The following is a 17,820-nucleotide window of genomic DNA, read 5'->3' on the forward strand; positions in this document are numbered from 1 at the left end:
CAAATGGCTCTCAGGTGTCAGCCTCTTGAGTCAGATAGAATTAGCAAAAATAAACAGCGATTCATTGTGCTTCAAGCTCTCCCACCAAAGAACTCAGCAAACACAACATCATGAATATTCACGGCACCCTGAACCCGCAAGGCATTTTTAAAATAAAAGCACCTCACGGCCACTCCTTCTCTGAGAGCTTGCAATATGTGACGGAAGGAAGCCCCAACGCTGGTTGTCCACACTCCCTGTGCTCTTCCTAGCAGCCCAACACTGTTCCTCGCACTTCAAGGCATTATCTAAATTAACCCCCCAACAACTTCCAGTGGCAGCGGTTACTATTATCCCTGTCTCGATGAAGCCTTTCAGTCGGCATCTAGGAAACCCTCGCTCCCTCCCTACTCCGTTCTTTCTTCTGTGGGCTCCCTCTGACGCTGAGACATGTGCACAGAAAGCAATTTGTTCAACCTCATCTCTTTTTGCAACGGATTAGAGGCTCTCGCTGAGACAGGGCCGGGGGAGCAGCTGTGTGCAAAGTGGAGCGCTGCTGACTGGGGTGGCCCTGCCTACGTTTTCGAGGCCAGATGCTCGGGCACGGATGACCGGCAGCAGGCACACCTGCGTTAGGCATAAACGTGAGAAAGCAATGCGCACCCAGGGGAGACGGGGCTGCCGCTCGGGCGGGCTACTTACCAGCTCTGTGTGAACTTTAAGATGTGCCTGCAGCTTATATTTATCTGGAGTCGAGTAGTCACAGCCGTCAGTGGGACACTTCAGCAAGATGTTACTGTGTTTCTGAATTACATGGCGTTTAAGGCAGTTTTTGGTGATGGAGGAATAATGACACTGGGAGCAATAATACAGATGTTCCCGGGTGTGGGTGCGGACATGCATGTCAAAATGCACTTGGTACCAAAAAAGTTTGCCTAAAAAAATATTTTCACATGAGAACAAGGAAGTTTCTTTCATACCGAATTTGAATTTTTTTTTAAATTACTATTATTTTTTTAAACTACCATATTTAGTTCCTCTCTGGCTTGTCTCCAAGTCACTCTTCACACTTTCCACCACATTTCTGTCTGGACATTACTTTTCAGAGTAAGGGTGCTACTACCTTCTGCATGATGCCAGCGCTGAGAGAGGAGGAGGAAACAAGTGCTTATCGAGGACCAAGTATGGTGCCAAACGCTACGATGCACATGCACAAACCCTGTGAGGCGCCTGGGCACTGGGGCTGCAGCTGGGCTCCCTACTGCCGCAGCACCAGCCCCCGCCGGAGACCCAGGAGCCAGCATTTCACCGTGAGCGGGAGGGAGGGTGCCATCCGGGGCCTCCCGGCAGAGAGCTCCAGCCACTCACGTACCTCTCCCTCCTCGGCTAGAACGCGGCCACACGTGAAAGCTGACTCGACACTCGTCATGAGCTGGAAGATCCTTCCTGGTCAGGGTTCCTGTCGAGGTCGTGCAGTAACCTCAGCAGGCACACCTGACCAACCCAACATGGGCAGCTGTGTGGACACCTCGGCTGCCCCCACAGGGACTCCAGGTGCTAACTGCAGCCCTATCTGCCGTGGAAGGGGGGGCTCATTTACAGTGTTCCCTGCAGAGAGACAGAGCTCAAATAGAACACGAGGTGACCACGGCATGACAGGACGGAGGGGCTGCTGGGAAGGAGCCTGCTGCTCGGCCGCACCGCCGGTGCTACCCTTCCTTACCACAGTATTCACACTCCAGGTCTCCGTACACCTTCCGGATCCGCTCGCACAAACCGGTGTTCATCTGCTTCTTCTGCAAACTGTCCAGGACCTTCATGAACGCAGTACTACCAGGCCTGTGCTCAGAGGCAGGTTTGCAAGAGTCAGGCTGGCACACGGCCGTGTCCCCACCACCAGCTGCGGGGGGAAGGAGTTCAGAGGCTTCGGCTGGGTTTGCCCTGAGACACTGGCTAGGCTCTGGCTCGCCGGCTGCAAGGGCAGCCGTTCCCTGCCCTCCACCTGGTGGGCTCTCTGCACCCGGGGTCTCCTGGTCCGGCCCGGCACTTTTGGCCTGGGACAGCAGCAGTGCCATCTCCTTGTCCTGAGTCTGGGCTGAGCCTCCGTGCTGGGAGTCGGAGGCCTTCTCGGGGGCAGTGTGAGTCTCCGCAGAGGAGGTATCGTTCTTCAACAGAAAGTCATCGGAGACCACGGTCAGCGCGTGCAGGTCCGACGAGACCACAGTGGTCTCCAGTTCGCAGGGTGGCAAGGCCGTGCCGTCGGCCGCGGGGGTGGCCAGCTGCACGGTGGCGGCAGGGGTTTGCAGGGGGGCCTCCAGCTCCGTCTGCACCCCCCCAGGCCGGGCCTCCTGGGAGCAGGCCTCCTCCTTGAGCGCACTCCCCCCCGGGAACACAAGCTCCTCCTCGGCCAGCTGCAGCTGGTCCCCCAGGGCTTCCTGCTGGATGTCCCCGCCGGGCTCCAGGAGGCAGAAGCTCTGGTTGATGGAGCTGGTGAAGACCAGGGCCTCCTGGGCAGCGCCGTGCGTCTCTCTGATGTGGGAGCGCAGCCTGATGGAGCTGACGAACTTCTTGAGGCAGATGGCGCAGACGTAGACGAAGGGGTGCTTCCTGACGTGCAGCTCCAGCGCCTGGTACTTGGTGGCCCCGTGGCCGCAGAGCTCGCAGGCGAAGGGCCACTTGTCCCCGTGCACCAGCATGTGGCGGTCGCGGTCCAGCTCGTTCTTGAACTTGCGCTCGCAGATGTGGCAGTCGTAGAGCAGCTGCCGCTTGCCCTCCCTGGTCATCAGGCGGAGCTCGTCCAGGGCCTCCTTGACCTTCTTGTCCTGCGGGTCGTGTGTGTCCCGGATGTGCTTGATGAGGTTCTTGACGTCTGAGTACTTCTTCTTGCAGAAGCGGCAGTGCTGCTTGATCTTCTTGTGCACCCGCTCGATGTGCACCTTGAGGTGGCCCTTGCTCAGGCAGGTGAAGGAGCAGTAGTCGCAGGCAAACTTCTCGCCGGTGTGCTTGCGCAGGTGCACGTTGAGGTTGGCCTTGATGGCGCTGGCGTAGCTGCACTGGGGGCACTTGTACGGCTTCTCGTTGGTGTGGATGCGCAGGTGGGCCTGCAGGGAGTGCTTGAACTTGAAGACCTTGTTGCAGTACTCACAGGTGAAGATTTTGAGCTGGGTGGGACCTAGCCTAGAAACAGATGACAGCGAGGTTAACACCTGGAGAACCCGAGCCTGCCTACTGGACTCATAGCAGAGAACTAAGAAGGGCGGAGGCTGGAGAATGCACACGTGCACTTGGCAAGCAGGACCAGTGGTCTGGAGTCTGTCAGGAGCTTACAGCCTAGAGGGAGAAAAGAGAGGTCAGTGCATGGTACGCAACAATGTGACGGTGTTGACTGGAATATGCTGGATCCCTAGCCTCGGTGAAGGCAGATGGGAAAACCTGACAAGGAGAAGTTTGGGTGTGGCTTGAGGAAGAAGGAGAAAAGACAACAGGGACACAGGAGAAGGAAAAGGGAAGTAGGATGTGTCACTCACACATACCTGACCACCAGCGAGGTCTGGGGCTGAGCTGTACAGATCCTGGCATCGTCTAATGGGGCAGTTTTCACGGGCCAAGCTCGGTCTGCTCATGACCCTAGATACACAGTGCTCCAGATGGCTGTGCTCATCCAGACTTGCCAAGTCACTTGACTGCAGCTGGGAGTGACCCCCTTCCCCTGTCTGCAGGTTTCCACAGGAGAGGGCCCCATCAGTCCTCACTTCCCCCCAGGAAGACAGAACCTGTGCACCTGACTGGGGAGTCTGGAAGAGGATCTGGACTCAGGAGCTGAGCTCTGCAGCTCCCTTTCTGGACTGGCTGTGTCTGCCCATGGGAAGCAGGGACACCTGTGAGCCCGGCCGGCAGGTAGGAGAGGTGGGTTGTCTCTCTGCAGCACAGAACAGGCAGCTCCGTGCCGCCTTGCACCACACGGCTGCCTCCCATGGCCCTGCCAAAGGAGATGATGTGCGGCTCTCCATCTTTATCCACTGCCAGGACTGGACCGGAGCTCAGATGGAGAAACCATGACTGTCACTCGCTGACCGCATGCATCACTTAGTAGCCAGTGACTGCTGGTTCCTGACCCCTGCCCATGTGTTCGGCAACTGTGTGAGATGCTGGGTATGTGATGAGAAAGAACATCACAGGTGCCTCATGGCTCCTCTTTCGGTCTGGGCCTGGACGTGCTGAATGAGACAGGACAGTGGCTGCTAACAGTGACTGGGTGCTCATCATATGGCCAGCTCCATGCCAACTATTTCATCCCAACCCTACGGTCCTAACACCAGCTTACGGGGGGAGACTGAGTACTTGCCCCATGCCATACAACGATAAGAGGGGTCCAGACAGACTCTGACTCTAGAGCCTGCACATCAATCCTGATCCTGTCTACACTGCCGGAAAGACCACAACACAGCCATCATGCCCCGGTGTGACCACACACACAGAGAACGGCCCTGCACAGGGCCACCCCTGAAACCTGCAAACGGCAGCTGCCCAGGTCCTGCACACGCACTGGGGACAGGAAATGGCGGGTGAACTTCCTCCCTGGCCACACTGCACCCCCCAAGGGTGCAACCAGTTTACTGAGCTGGAATTAAAGAGTCTAGAGCCAACCCTGGTCTGTGTGACTCTAAAGTTTATGCTCTACTCAAGAACACCTCAATACCCTTCCAAAAACAGGGAGAAACATCAGCAACAGGCGTGTTTGTCCACCTCCAGCGATCAGAGGTTGCTACAGCTACAGCCAGGCAAGGGAGGGTGTGGAGAGCCGCACTCGTTCACTGTAGGCCGTCAGCGGATACAAGGAGCTTGCAGGACAGCTGCTTATGTTGATTAACGTATTACGCACTCACATCCTTTGATGCAGCCAATTTCAATTCCAGCAATTTATCCCTCAGGAAGTCTTGAAGAGACATCAATCAATGCATTGTCCATCACAGCAAAGACTGGCTATATAAACTACAACAGACCCACACAATCGAAAGCACCATTTCTTAATATGTATTAAGAATGAAAGATTAATTTCAAGATATAAGTTTTTTAAAAAGTTAGAAACAGTACATTCCACGTTTGAGAAAAGTATCAAAACTGAAACAATCTACCTTAGTATATTGTGAAAACTATTAAGGCATGTGAACTCTAGAAAGAGTAAATCTGGGATACTTTAAAACATATGAGATTCTTGAACTTCCTATGACATAACTGTGTTACTTTTAAAGTAGGAGCAGGGCCAGTGTTGTGGCGTAGCAGGTTAAGCCCCAACCAGTGACGCAGGCACCCCATGTGAGAGTGGGTTCGAGTCTCGGCTTCTTGACTTCCAGTCCAGCTCTCTGCTAATTGCCTGGGAAAGCAGCATAAGATGGTCCAAGTGCTGAGGACCCTGCCACTCGGGAGAGCCAAATGGGTTCCAGCTCCTGACTTCCACTGGGATGACACCAGCTGGGGAGTGAACCAGCTGATGGAAGATCTCTCCCTCTCTCTCTGTTTTTAAGTAATGTATCCTTTACAAATAGGAGAGAAATAAAGATGATTTTATTATTATACTATGTGCCGCTATAAAGCTCAGCAAATCTGAGGCCACATTTACACTTCTTTTGATTAAGGTTGAAGACACATTTGCTTGGGGCCGGCGTTGTGACATAGCAGGTAAAGCCACCACGTGCAATGCCGGCATCCCATATGGGTGCCAGTTCCTGTCCCGGCTGCTCCTCTTCTGATCCAGCTCTCTGCTAATGGCTGGGAAAGCTGCAGAGGATGACCCAAGTACCTGGGCTCATGCCACCCACGTGGGAAATCTGGAGGAAGCTCCTGGCTTCTACCCAGCCCTGGCCATTGCAACCATTTGGGTAGTGAACCAGTAGACAGAAGATCTCTCTCCCTCTCTCTCTGTAACTTTGCCTTTCAAATGAACAAATCTTAAAAAAAATAAGAGTTACATCTGCTTAAGTAAAAGGGTCTACCTCCATTAGCCAACTTCTGCTTGGCGTATTGATGTGCCCAGTTTTCAAGCTCAGCCAACACAGTAAGGGCTGTAACAGACCGGCTTATTCTGCTGTGGAATCAAGAAGTCAATATGCTTTACAAACAGGCTACGAACAGCACACAGGTCAACGAACGCAATGACACTCCTTGTGCTCTGGGGAGGCCGCTTGTGTCCCAACTCTGGCTGCAGTGACACAGAACGAAACACTTTACCTGCTCGACTTCATCGGCTGCTCGTACGGCGTCTGCTGAATGGCATATTCCTGGTACCCTCTCCGAGGCACCAGGTCTGCTGCCGTGGTCTCAGGATTCGCAGCTCCTGTTTCGGGGGGACCTGCTTCCACCGGAACAATCTTGGTAGTACCTGAGATTGATGCACAAAGCACTGCTTACTGACTCGATCCCTACCTGATCTGGGCCCTGACGGCCACCACCCCAGCACACGGCCGTGCTCAGCAAGACTTTTCTTTACTACAAGAGACCCCCACAAGACAGTACATTTTTCTTCAGCTCACGCATGTAACCTCTGTGTGAGTGTATGTGTGTGTGTGCACATGTGTGCACGTGAAGGGGGTGAGGCCAAGTGGCATATTTCCTTTGATCTTATTAAACAAAAACATATTCACATATATGCACCCATATCATATACACATGGATGGCCTTGCAAGGTTCTATACACGGAGTAGAGGAAACGGATGTCAACAGGACACTGGGCTGTCTGGGGTCCAACCCCAAATACACGAGTGCCTTGAGATCTCAAGGTGCCTGGTTCTAAACCATGAAACGGTCTGCAGTGGAAAGCCTCACCTGTAACTCTGCAATTGTACGAAGTGAGAAGAAGGACGCCCTCTCCTAGCAGTGGACCCTGCATACCTAGGTGTGTGTAACACGTGCGCAAAACAAAGACCCCAATGTCTCTTTGTTCCTGGAATAGCAAAGAGAATTAACCCCACTTGTTGCCCTCACTACAGAAACCTCAAAATGCCTCCACTGACTTTCCAGAACATTTGTGGGGTGGTGCCTGTCTGGGTACCATCGAGAACAGGAAACTCTCTTCTGGGACTTGCGTTTTTTAAAACAATACTGTTCTCCCATGAGTGGGGCAGACAAATGCTTTCCAGAAAGTTCTATTCATATGATTGTATATGATTTACTCTCTACTGATCACCTCACCCAGCAGTGAAGTATAAAAGAAGAATATCTTTAATAATGAATTGCTATGAGACAAGTAAATAGTTGCCAAAAAGGCTGAAGCTGTTCTAAAAATCCTAAATAATATTTAAAGTTTTACCTGATGGCTATTGCCCCAAATGGATACAAAAGAAAGTTACTGGATTTTGAAATCGATCATAAACTGCTTCTGACTGAAGAGCCCCATCCTGGAAGAGACTTTTAATAAAAGGTAGTACAAAAACAGTTTGGCACGTGCTCAATCGGACTTGCCCCTAATGGTAGAGCTAGAAACGTGCCAGGGGATTCCAATTCAATCCCATCAAGGTGGCATGTACCATTGCCATCTCACTAGTCAAAGTGATCAGTTTAAGTTCATAATTGATCATAATGATAGGATTAAGTGTCAAAGGGATCACATAAACAAGACTACTGTCTGCTAATAAAAACTGATAGAATTAAAAAGGAGAGAATGATCCAACATGGGAAGTGGGATACACAGCAGACTCATAGAATGACAGATGTCCTAAACAGCACTCTGGCCTCAGAATCAGCCCTTAAGGCATTCGGATCTGGATAAAAAGCCCATGAACGGGCCATCAAACCATCAAAGAATGAGGTACCTATCTCTGAATGGAGGAGAGAACTTCCACTTTGACTATGGCCTTGTCTAAATAAGATCGGAGCTGGTGAACTCAAGAGGCTTCCATAGCCTTGGCAACTCATGACAAGAGCCTCAGGTGATTACTGACGTCATAAATAAGAGTGTCAATTGTTAAATCAACAACAGAAGTCACTGTGCACTTACTCCCCATGTAGGATCTCTGTCCTTAATGTGTTGTACTATGCAAATTAATGGTAAAACAACTACACAAACAGTACTTTATACTTTGTGTATCTGTGTGGGTGCAAACTGTTGAAATCTTTACTTAGTATATACTAAGTTGATCTATATATAAAGATAATTGAAAATGAATCTTGATGAAGAATGGGATGGGAGAGGGAGTGGGAGATGGGATGGTTGTGGGTGGGAGGGAGGTTATGGAGGAAAAGCCGCTATAAACCAAAAGTTGTACTTTGGAAATTTATATTTATTAAATAAAAGCTGAAAAAAAAGGTAGTACAAATAGATAGAATTAAAAAGGAGAGAATGTACTAACATAGGAAGCAATCCACACAGCAGATTCATAGAATGACAAATGCCCTAAACAGCACTCTGACCTCAGAATCAGCCCTTAAGGCATTTGGATCTGGCTGAAAAGCCCATGAGAGCATCTCAAGCATGGAAAGCCAAGACACTGTGGCAAAAAATGTTCTGCATGAAGGATCTCTGTGAGTGAGATCCCAGTGGAAAGAAGGGGCCATCAAAGAAGGAGGTACTTTCTCTGAAGGGAGGAGAGAACTTCCAGTTTGCTTATGGCCTTGTCTAAATAGTGATGGTGTTTGTGAACTCAAAAGGCTTCCATAGCCTTGGCAGTTCATGTCAAGAGCCTCAGGTGATCACTGACATAAATAAGAGTGTCAATTGTTAACAACAGGACGCACTGTGCACTTGTTCCCCACGTAGGACCTCTGTCCTTAATGAGTTGTACTATGTAATTAACTATAAAACTTGTTTTCAAACAGTACTTTATACTTTGTATGTGTGTGTATGGGTGCAAATTGTTGAAATCTGTACTTAGTATATGAGTTGATCTTCTGTATATAAAGTTAATTAAAAATGAATCTTAATGAAGAATGGGATGGGAGAGGGAGTAGGAGGTGGGACAGAAGTGGGGTGGGAAGACGGGTATTGGGGGGGAAGAACCACCATATTCCAAAAGCTGTACCTATGAAATTTGTATTCATTAAATAAAAGCTTTCTTTTTTTTTTTTTAAACTTTTATTTAATGCATATAAATTTCCAAAGTACGACTTATGGATTACAATGGCTTCCCCCCCATACCGTCCCTCCCACCCACAACCCTCCCCTTTCCCACTCCCTCTCCCCTTCCATTCACATCAAGATTCATTTTCGATTATCTTAATATACAGAAGATCAGCTTAGTATACATTAAGTATGGATTTCAACAGTTTTTCTTTAAAAAATAGTATAACTTATCTACCAGGTATTCGTGCAACACGAAATTGGAGACAGAAATTTCCAGCATTATAAAATACCTGGTGAACCCACTAAAAATACAAAAGGAGTTAGGCAGAGTCAGCCTGGGCCGAGGGGGCTCACACAGAGGAGGACAGCTGAGCAGTGGGGGAGGGGCAGAGACTAGCAGGGCCAGCAGGGCTCGCCGCCTCCTCTGTGAGCCACCCCAACAGCCCTGGCTATGTGGGTCTGCCATGGTTCCAACGTAACCGGGCACCAAGTAGGGGGCCACCAGTGGATGAACCCCTGGGGCCACAGGCTGGAGTGAGAACTTGGACGACGCCGTCGCACCGCCCACGGCTGACACGGCCCCACAGTGACACTTCCACGTCCCGCCTGCTGAGGTCACCTGGAATGGCTTCATGCGCAGTTAGGACCACACTGATGATGGGCTTCTTTGCTCCGGAAGGCTGCCCGGCCTCCTTTCCTGAGATCTTCTGCACTTTCTCTGTTTTCTGTGCCCGGGGTCTCTTCGGGGCCTTGTCGCGATCATCTTCCTTATGCTTCTTTTCCAGCTCAAGATCTGACTCATTACCTAGGGAGTAAGCAGCAAGAGGTATAAAATACCCTTTGTGTCAGTGACAGGGAGTGGGTGTGACTCTCCTTTGGGCTGGTGATAGAGGAAACAGATGGATACAAGCCCCTCCCTTGCTGGTCCACAGTCCGCCACAGTCTTGCTGCACGGCCCCCTCTGGCTCTTCCCTCACTCAATGCGACACACAGTCAGTGCACCCAGCCACAGGCTACACTCAGGGCCCCGGAACACAGGAGCACACTGCCAGAAAAAGCAGACGTGGCGTCTTGTCTTGTTCTCACAAAGCCTCAGAGTCCTCAAAAGCATTAGGCAGCAACACCGCAAGGAAGATAAACTCCAAGGTTTACAGCCTAAGAAAGAAACCACTCCCTCACTTATGAGTGTGTGCCAGGCCTGGTGGCAGGAGCAGGAGAATGCTGGATCTGGCCCCGGGGGCCCTGCAGTCCGGGACAGTCCACTGTGAGCCCAGGGGATGAGAGGGGGCTCCAGACGATTCCAGAAGGGACAGCAGATTCTACTCGAGAGGTCAGGAGGGCTTCCTGGGAGGGAACTCATATCTAAAAAACACAGTTAGTACAAGAGTGGCTGGGGTTATGCGGCAGAGGTAGCTGCTGTCCAAAACAGCAGGATTCCAGTCTAATGTGGGGCAGCAAAGACCAGGAGGAAACTACTGGGTACAAAGCTGTGGGGAAGCAGTGAGGCAGAAATAAAACTGGGAAAGGGAGTAAGACAGAGCCAGCCCCAGAGGGCCCTGCATGCCCACGAGGTGTCTGGGAGTAAGACAGAGCCAGCCCCAGAGAGCTCTGCATGCCCACGAGGTGTCTGGGAGTAAGACAGAGCCAGCCCCAGAGGGCCCTGCATGCCCACGAGGTGTCTGGGAGTAAGACAGAGCCAGCCCCAGAGGGCCCTGCATGCCCACGAGGTGTCTGGGAGTAAGACAGAGCCAGCCCCAGAGGGCCCTGCATGCCCACGAGGTGTCTGGGAGTAAGACAGAGCCAGCCCCAGAGGGCCCTGCATGCCCACGAGGTGTCTGGGAGTAAGACAGAGCCAGCCCCAGAGGAACCTGCATGCCCACGAGGTGTCTGGGAGTAAGACAGAGCCAGCCCCAGAGGGCCCTGCATGCCCACGAGGTGTCTGGGAGCTTCCTTGGCAGAGTGCCAGGGCACTGGACTCCAAGGCTCCTGGAGGAAGCCTGGGCGCGTAGTGGGAGAAGCTGCTGGCGTTGCACGGATGGAGCAGAGGCCCAGCTCTTGCTGAGGACGTCCTGCCAAGTGGCGCGACAGCCACGTCTTCTGACCATCAAAGGAAAAACTGCAAATCCAGACTCTTACAGGCTCCAACCTTAAATTTCTTGTAACAGTGGGGGAGCCCACTGTCTCTGGGGAGACTTGCAGGCTCCCATCCGCAGCCCTTGGAAGGCAATGGTGAGCCACTGACGCAGTCTAAGCTGGGGAAAGGCTGCACAGCATCTGGGCTTTAAGTCTGTGCCACTGTTGTGCAGGAGAAACCGAGTGGGTTCAGAGCACCCAGTGCAGAGTGACGGCGTGGGCCCCAGACAGGGCATCAGCCCAAAGGTGAGAAACGTGTATGTGAAGGTGAAGAACGAAGGCCTGTGCGCTGCTCCAGGTTTTTACAGGAGCGGGAACACAGGGAAGGGAGAAAGACAGCTCTCGCTGTCTTAGAACCACAGCCGCGCTCTCTGAAACAAGATGCTTAAGAATCCCCTCGTCACGGTGCCTGGCAGGTGCACAGGGAGGGACTCCACAGAGCGCTGCACCAGACATGAATGGGCAGTGGGTGGGCAGGGGCAGGTCAGGCGGGGTTCAGAAAGCCACTATCCAGGAGCTGAAATCAGAGCCAGGGAGAGGCCAGAGGAATGGGAGAGAGCAGACAGAGACAGCCCCAGGCAGCCCGGTCAGTCTGCGCTCCTGTGCTCCATGGGATCAAGTCGGCCTCCCCAGGCCCACACAGAGAGGGTCAGGGATGTCCAGAGGGAAAAGATAAAAGGAGAAGGTGATGATCCCGGGGAAGGCGTGCGCTCAAGATGAGGCAAGGGAACACCTGGCTGGGGCTCAGACAGTCCAGACACACAGCCTGCTTCTCCACACCCCCTAGGCGAGGGCTTTGCGGTGCCTGCCCTGTCGGCCAGGGGCCAGGATTGCATTCAGACCTAGTGGAGCAGGGCAGTGCTGGCTGGAAAGGGACCTTCAGTGTCCCTTCACACCAGGTGAAGGGGAAAATGAACAGAGGAGGTCGCTGAGTCACACAGAACCGAACGTCACTCCCCGAAGCCGAGGCAGAACTCCAGGCCCACACCTAAAGGACAGGAGACTCACAGGGCAGAGGATCAACCAAAAACAGGAGTGCTGTGTGCGTGAGGCTGGACAGCACCACGCCCAACAGCAGTTTTTGCCTTACTTCTGTTTTTTTTAGTGACTACAATAAAAACTTTCAAGAGGTCTACAAATTGCCTAAATTACAGAAATGCTTTGTGCGCCCTACATGTTGGACAACCCACATGCACAGAGACCTGAGCGTAACACATGGAATGTTATAAAAAGACAGAAACAGCATCTTACAGGGCTTCTTGCTTGAAAATGATGCTTCACTTTATAACAGAATTCACCACGAGATACAACTCGATATGTGGGTGATAAGCCAGGAATAGATATGTGCTCTCTCACTCGCTCTCGTGCTCGCTCTCTCTCTCTCTCTCTCTCTCTCACACACACACACACACGCACGTACACAAGAAGGACCTCAGAATCAGATCTTGCCAAAAGCTTAACCCAGGTTAACAGCGCAGATCAACAGCAAACAGGCACGCACCCAAGACAGGCAGCATCCATAGGAAGCAGCGGAAGAGACCCCCACGCTCCGCAGGGGATAAACTGGATGTCAACTCTGTTTGAGCATCGCGTGTCAGGTGCACACTGCAGAACCAGGCATGTGGGGATGGGGGGTGAGTAGCTGAGGGTCTGGAAGCCACACACCAGTGCCAAGAGGGGGGCAAGCAAGCTGGCAGCAGAAGAACACGTCCCAGAGGTCGTCTCCCCACTGAGACACTGGTTTGCACAGCAACTCACCAAAGTCACAAGAGCTATGGAAGCCAGGCAAGAGACCACAGTGCCTGGTTTTAGTTTAATAACAAGAAAAGGTGGGGCCGGTGTTGTGCCACAGTAGGTTGAGCCTCTGCCTATGACACTGGCATCTCTTTTGGGTGTTGGTTCCTGTCCCGGTTGCACCTCTTCTGATCCAGCTCTCTGTTATGGCCTGGGAAAGCAGTGAAGATGGCCCAAGTGCTTGGGCCCCTGCACCCACTTAGGAGACCCAAGGAAGCTCCTAGCTCCCAGCTTCGGGTCAGTCCAGTTCCAGCTATAACAGTCATTTGGGGAGTGAACCAGCAGATGGAAGACCTCTCTCTCTCTCTGTCTCTCCCTTTTTCTGTCTGTAACTCTACCTCTCAAAGAAATAAATAAAATCTTTTTTTAATTAATTTATTTTTTTGACAGGCAGAGTTAGGCAGTGAGAGAGAGACAGAGAGAAAGGTCTTCCTTTTTCCATTGGTTCATCCCCAAGTAGCTGCTACGGCCGGTGCGTTGCGGCCCGCGCACTGCGCCGATCTGAAGCCAAGAGCCAGGTGCTTCTCCTGGTCTCCCATGGGGTGCAGGGCCCAAGCACTTGGGCCATCCTCCACTGTACTCCCAGGCCACAGCAGAGAGCAGGCCTGGAAGAGGGGCAACCAGGGCAGAATCCGGTGCCCCGACCGGGACTAGAATCCGGTGTGCCGGCGCCACAGGCGGAGGATTAGCCTAGTGAGCCACAGCGCCGGCCAAATGAAATCTTAAAACAGAAAAAGAGAGAGAGAAGATGCACTGAAGAAGGCAGGACAGAGAAAGCTGCCGCTCACCCCTTTCCCAGCCCCGGGGAGCACAGCCTGAAAGGATACTCCCGTGAGGGGGGAGGGGGACTGAGTTCACTCCTCAGACTCCAGACCAGGGCCAGGCCTGCTATGCTGAAACCTAGATGCAGACAGGGCCCCACAACCTCCAGTCCCAGGCCACACCTGCAGACTGGCCCCTCAACCCTCCTGAGCCAAGCGGACCACCCCACCTCCCCTCTCCTCACTGCTGCAGACAGTGGAGCAAGACTTCAGCCACTGCAGGGTAGGTGAGAGTGAGCCAGGGTTTTGCACTGGAGCGCAGTATCAGCACCGCCGTGGTGAGACGCAGCACCAGACGGCCCCTCCCACAGGCTGGACTCCCAGACAGCTCCAGAACTGCTCTAGCTCCAGTGGAGACCTGAGACGCAGCACCAGACGGCCCCTCCCACAGGCTGGACTCCCAGACAGCTCCAGAACTGCTCTAGCTCCAGTGGAGACCTGGACCCTGGCAGAACAGGTGGATGCTGCATCACCCCCAGCCTCTCGAGAGCTTGCTATGCTGCTGCAGCACAGAGCAGGGCCCTGTGCAACCCAGGGCAAACTCGGGTGTGAGCCAGCTTAATGCTGGCCTGGGCAGCCAAGGGACTGCCCTCCCCACCCCTTCCCCAACTGCAGGTTATGGCAGGAAGCAAGTTTTCAGCCACTGGGGTGGGCAGCAAAGTGAGCACAGGACTGTCGTGGACCTGGTAAGACCACCACTGAGTAAATACCAACAGTGCTTGTTCCCTCAGTCAGTGGACAAACCAGCACCTAAAGATACTATCTTTGTGAAAAAGCCTTTTAGCACTAGAGCTGCCCTGGTCCTAAGGGGAGACCTGTGGCCCCAGGCCACTGGGCTAACATCCTGGCCAGCATCACCTGTGCCTAGCAGCAGCAGCCGTGGGCTGCAAGCCCACCTCAGCAGCAGGTGGAGTCCTAGCAAAGTGAGCCTTGGCCATGCCCTGTGCTGTGCTTGTCTTGGGAGGCTGTGGTCTCTGGCTGTGACCTGGCATCACAGGGCAGGTGGCCACAAGTCTGCTCATCCCATCCATGGCCCAGTGCTAGGCAACATAACACTGACAGAGTAATCACCGGCTTAGGAGAAGGAAAGGTAGACGGGTGTGGAGACACTGCCTAGACACCAGGGACTCAACCTGCCCTGCCAGGCGTGGGTCAACGCTATCTGAATCCTGACCACGTCCTTGCCAAGGGTACCCAAGCCTGAATCCTGACCACGTCCTTGCCAAGGGTACCCAAGCAAACTCTCCCAGACCATGGGCCAGCACTCCCACAACCCCATCATGATGACTGCAGGCCAGCACGCCTTTGACCCCAGACCCACTAACAGTCCCCATACCCCCCTGCTGGGTCAGAGAAGCACCATGCCACCACTGTTGTTGTCACCAACTGCTGTGGAAGAAGGTATAGGGAGGCTACCCTACTGCTTCCAACCAGAACTGAAGCCAGAGCAGCCTGCAAGCCAACATCTGAAGGCAGAGCTTCAGGAAAAAGCTTCTGACCACGAAAGCGCTCATTAAAAGTCACGGAAACGACGAATCCGCCAGATGCACGAACATCAATGCAGGGACCCAGGGAGCGTGAAAAAGCCAGGGGACAGGACGGCCACGGGAGAGCCCAACAGTGCTTCTGGTGACAGATCCCAAAGGAAGGCAGGCCGGGGAAATGACTGACACGGAATTCAAAAGGACGATGGTAAGGATGCAGGAGAATACACGCCGCTGAATGGACTCGGAAAACAATGCGAGATGGGAATGAGAAATTCAGCAGAGAGATAAGGATCTTGAAAAAGCAGCAAACAGAAATCCTGGAAATGAACTCAACAAGCCAAATGGGAAAAAAAAAAAAAAATACAGCTGAATGCCCCAGCCACAGCCCAGAGCAAGCAGAAGTGACATCTGAATTGAAGACATGGAAGTCTTTCCAAATTTCCCAGCCAACCAAAAACAAACAAACAAGCAAGGAATGAAGACAGCCTTGACACCTCTGGGACACCACTAGGAGAACAAATGGTGGGCATCTTGAGGGCAGAGGGAGGAGGCAACGCATAGATGACCTCACTGAAATGACAGCTGAAAACGTCCCCAAATTTCAGAAATACCTGGACATCCAAGTACAGGAGGCCCTCAGGACCCCAGATAACACGACCAGAGAAGAGCCTCACTGCAACACATGACAGTCAACTCTGCAGCGTCCAACACAGCCTGAGACGTCTACCTCTGCAGGAGCAAGGCACCCGGGCCAGGTAAGGTGGCCCCGTGGGACCAACAGCACATTTCTCCCTGCAGAAACTCCACAGGTCGTGAGGACTGAATGGAATGACAAACTCCAAGGTCTGGAAGAAAAACAGAATTCCAGCCAGGAATACCACACCCAGCCAAGCTACGCTTCATCAAGAAGAAATAAAGACCAGCAAAAACTGAGGGACCTCCTCACCACCAGACGAGCCTTACTGAAGAGGCTTAAGGGAGTCGTCCACTCAGAGGCAGGGAAACTTAACTACCACCATGAAGACATGTAGAGGTGCAAAACTCACTCCTAAAATAAGGAGCAAAGTAAACATAAGAAATCCTTTAAATGACAAGGCTGAGTCAATGCTTATCAGTCATAAACTTGACTATAAACGGGACTAAACTCCTCGATTAAGTGATTCATACTGGCTAAAAGGATTAGAGAGAAGGACCAGCATTCTAGTGCCTACAAGAAACTCACTCTACCTCTGAAGACGCACAGAAAAGAGAAAGCAGAAATGAGCAGGCGTAGCCGTACTGGTGTCAGACAAAACAGACCTCAAGACAAAAGCTAGAACAAGAGACAGAGAAAGTCATCATGCAATCATCCAGGGATCAATTCAACAAGATTTAACAACTGTAAATGTATACTCACCTAATGAGGAACACACAATTTTATTTAAAAATTATTATAACTAACATAGGAGAGAAAAGTCCCAGTGTAATAATAGAGACCTGACCTACCCACTTTCATCAACGGACAGAAAATCCAGGCAAAAATTCAAAAAAGGGCATCAGAGTTAAGCTGGACTACAGACTAAATGGCTCTAACAGACGTTACGGAACACTCCATCAAACAGCTGCAAAACACACATTCTCTTCATCAGCACCTGGAACATTTTCTATGCCACAAAACAAATCTCAACGAAGTCAAGAAAACCAAAATCATATCATGTATCACTTGTGACCACAATAATAAACCAGAAATCAAAAACGAAACCTGAGAAATGATGCAAATACAACTGAACATGCCTCAGAAACAACGTGTCACTAGACAGGACCTGGTTGGTGGCCTCCACGGGTGCCTGGGATTTCGTCAGGAAGGAGCCCACCGCCAGCATCACTGGTCCTTTGGGAGAGCACAGAGCCCCGAGAGCTCTGAGGACCCTCCCCAGGCACGCCTGGCTCTCAGCCCACATCCCCGACACGGGCCCAGGACACACCTGCTCTCAGGTCCTGTGTGGGAATTCTCACTCTAAACCAAAGCCCTCTCCAACAGCCAGACGCTGCCGGAACCCATGGCCAAGTCCCCCTCAGGCCTGCCTTCCTGTCTGGCCCCCTGAAAGCATAATAAAGAAGTAAACTACAAGCTCTGTTGGAAGGTCACAGTTCTTCTAGAGCCCAGTGAAAGTGCAGGGGTGGGGAGCAGTGAAGAATGAGTTCCTAGAGTGCGGCCCACCACTCTCACTCTGACCAAAGTGCCTCCCGCAACACTCCCTGCTGGGCAGGAAGCTCCAGGGACCCGGCTCTTGTTTCTCATCTGCCTTCCTCCATAGGACACGTGTGCTCTAAGAGGCCAGACAGGATTCAGCCTCCCACTGCACCCAACACATTCAAGAAATGCAATAAAGAGGATGGAGAAGGGAGACGCCTCGAACCTCCCAACCTCACCCACTCACCCAATAAGTAACAGGGAAGGGCTCTGGGGGTTTCGCTGGTGCCGGACACTGGGACCCACAGAAGGGCCAGGCCAGACCCTGCCTTCAGGCCACACATCCCTGGGCAGGGGATGAGCAAGTACGGTCACCGC

At 52.3% G+C, this 17,820-nt stretch overlaps 1 protein-coding gene across 6 annotated transcripts in view; it reads right to left on the reverse strand.

Moving 5' to 3' along the window:
* The window catches only part of ZFAT (zinc finger and AT-hook domain containing), a 205,569-nt gene that overhangs the window by 115,928 nt on the left and 71,821 nt on the right, over window positions 1-17,820 (reverse strand). For 4 of the 6 annotated variants that reach the window (XR_016236025.1, XM_070075863.2, XM_070075861.2 and 1 more), the window contains exons 4-7: window positions 9,654-9,839; window positions 6,208-6,358; window positions 1,703-3,156; window positions 682-914 (exon numbers count right to left, since the gene is read on the reverse strand). Coding sequence is in view for 3 of the 6 variants with exons in the window: in XM_070075863.2 (XP_069931964.2) it covers window positions 682-914; window positions 1,703-3,156; window positions 6,208-6,358; window positions 9,654-9,839 (2,024 nt within the window). In the remaining 3 variants the exon portion in view is untranslated. Of the gene's footprint in view, window positions 1-680; window positions 915-1,004; window positions 1,122-1,702; window positions 3,157-6,207; window positions 6,359-9,653; window positions 9,840-17,820 lie in introns of those variants that run through there. The other 2 variants (XR_016236027.1, XR_016236026.1) reach the window with 2 other exon arrangements.

The sequence above is a fragment of the Oryctolagus cuniculus genome, chromosome 6, assembly GCF_051225735.1.
Source record: "Oryctolagus cuniculus isolate XC-2025 breed Fujian yellow rabbit chromosome 6, ASM5122573v1, whole genome shotgun sequence".
In the NCBI taxonomy this organism is placed as follows: domain Eukaryota; kingdom Metazoa; phylum Chordata; class Mammalia; order Lagomorpha; family Leporidae; genus Oryctolagus; species Oryctolagus cuniculus.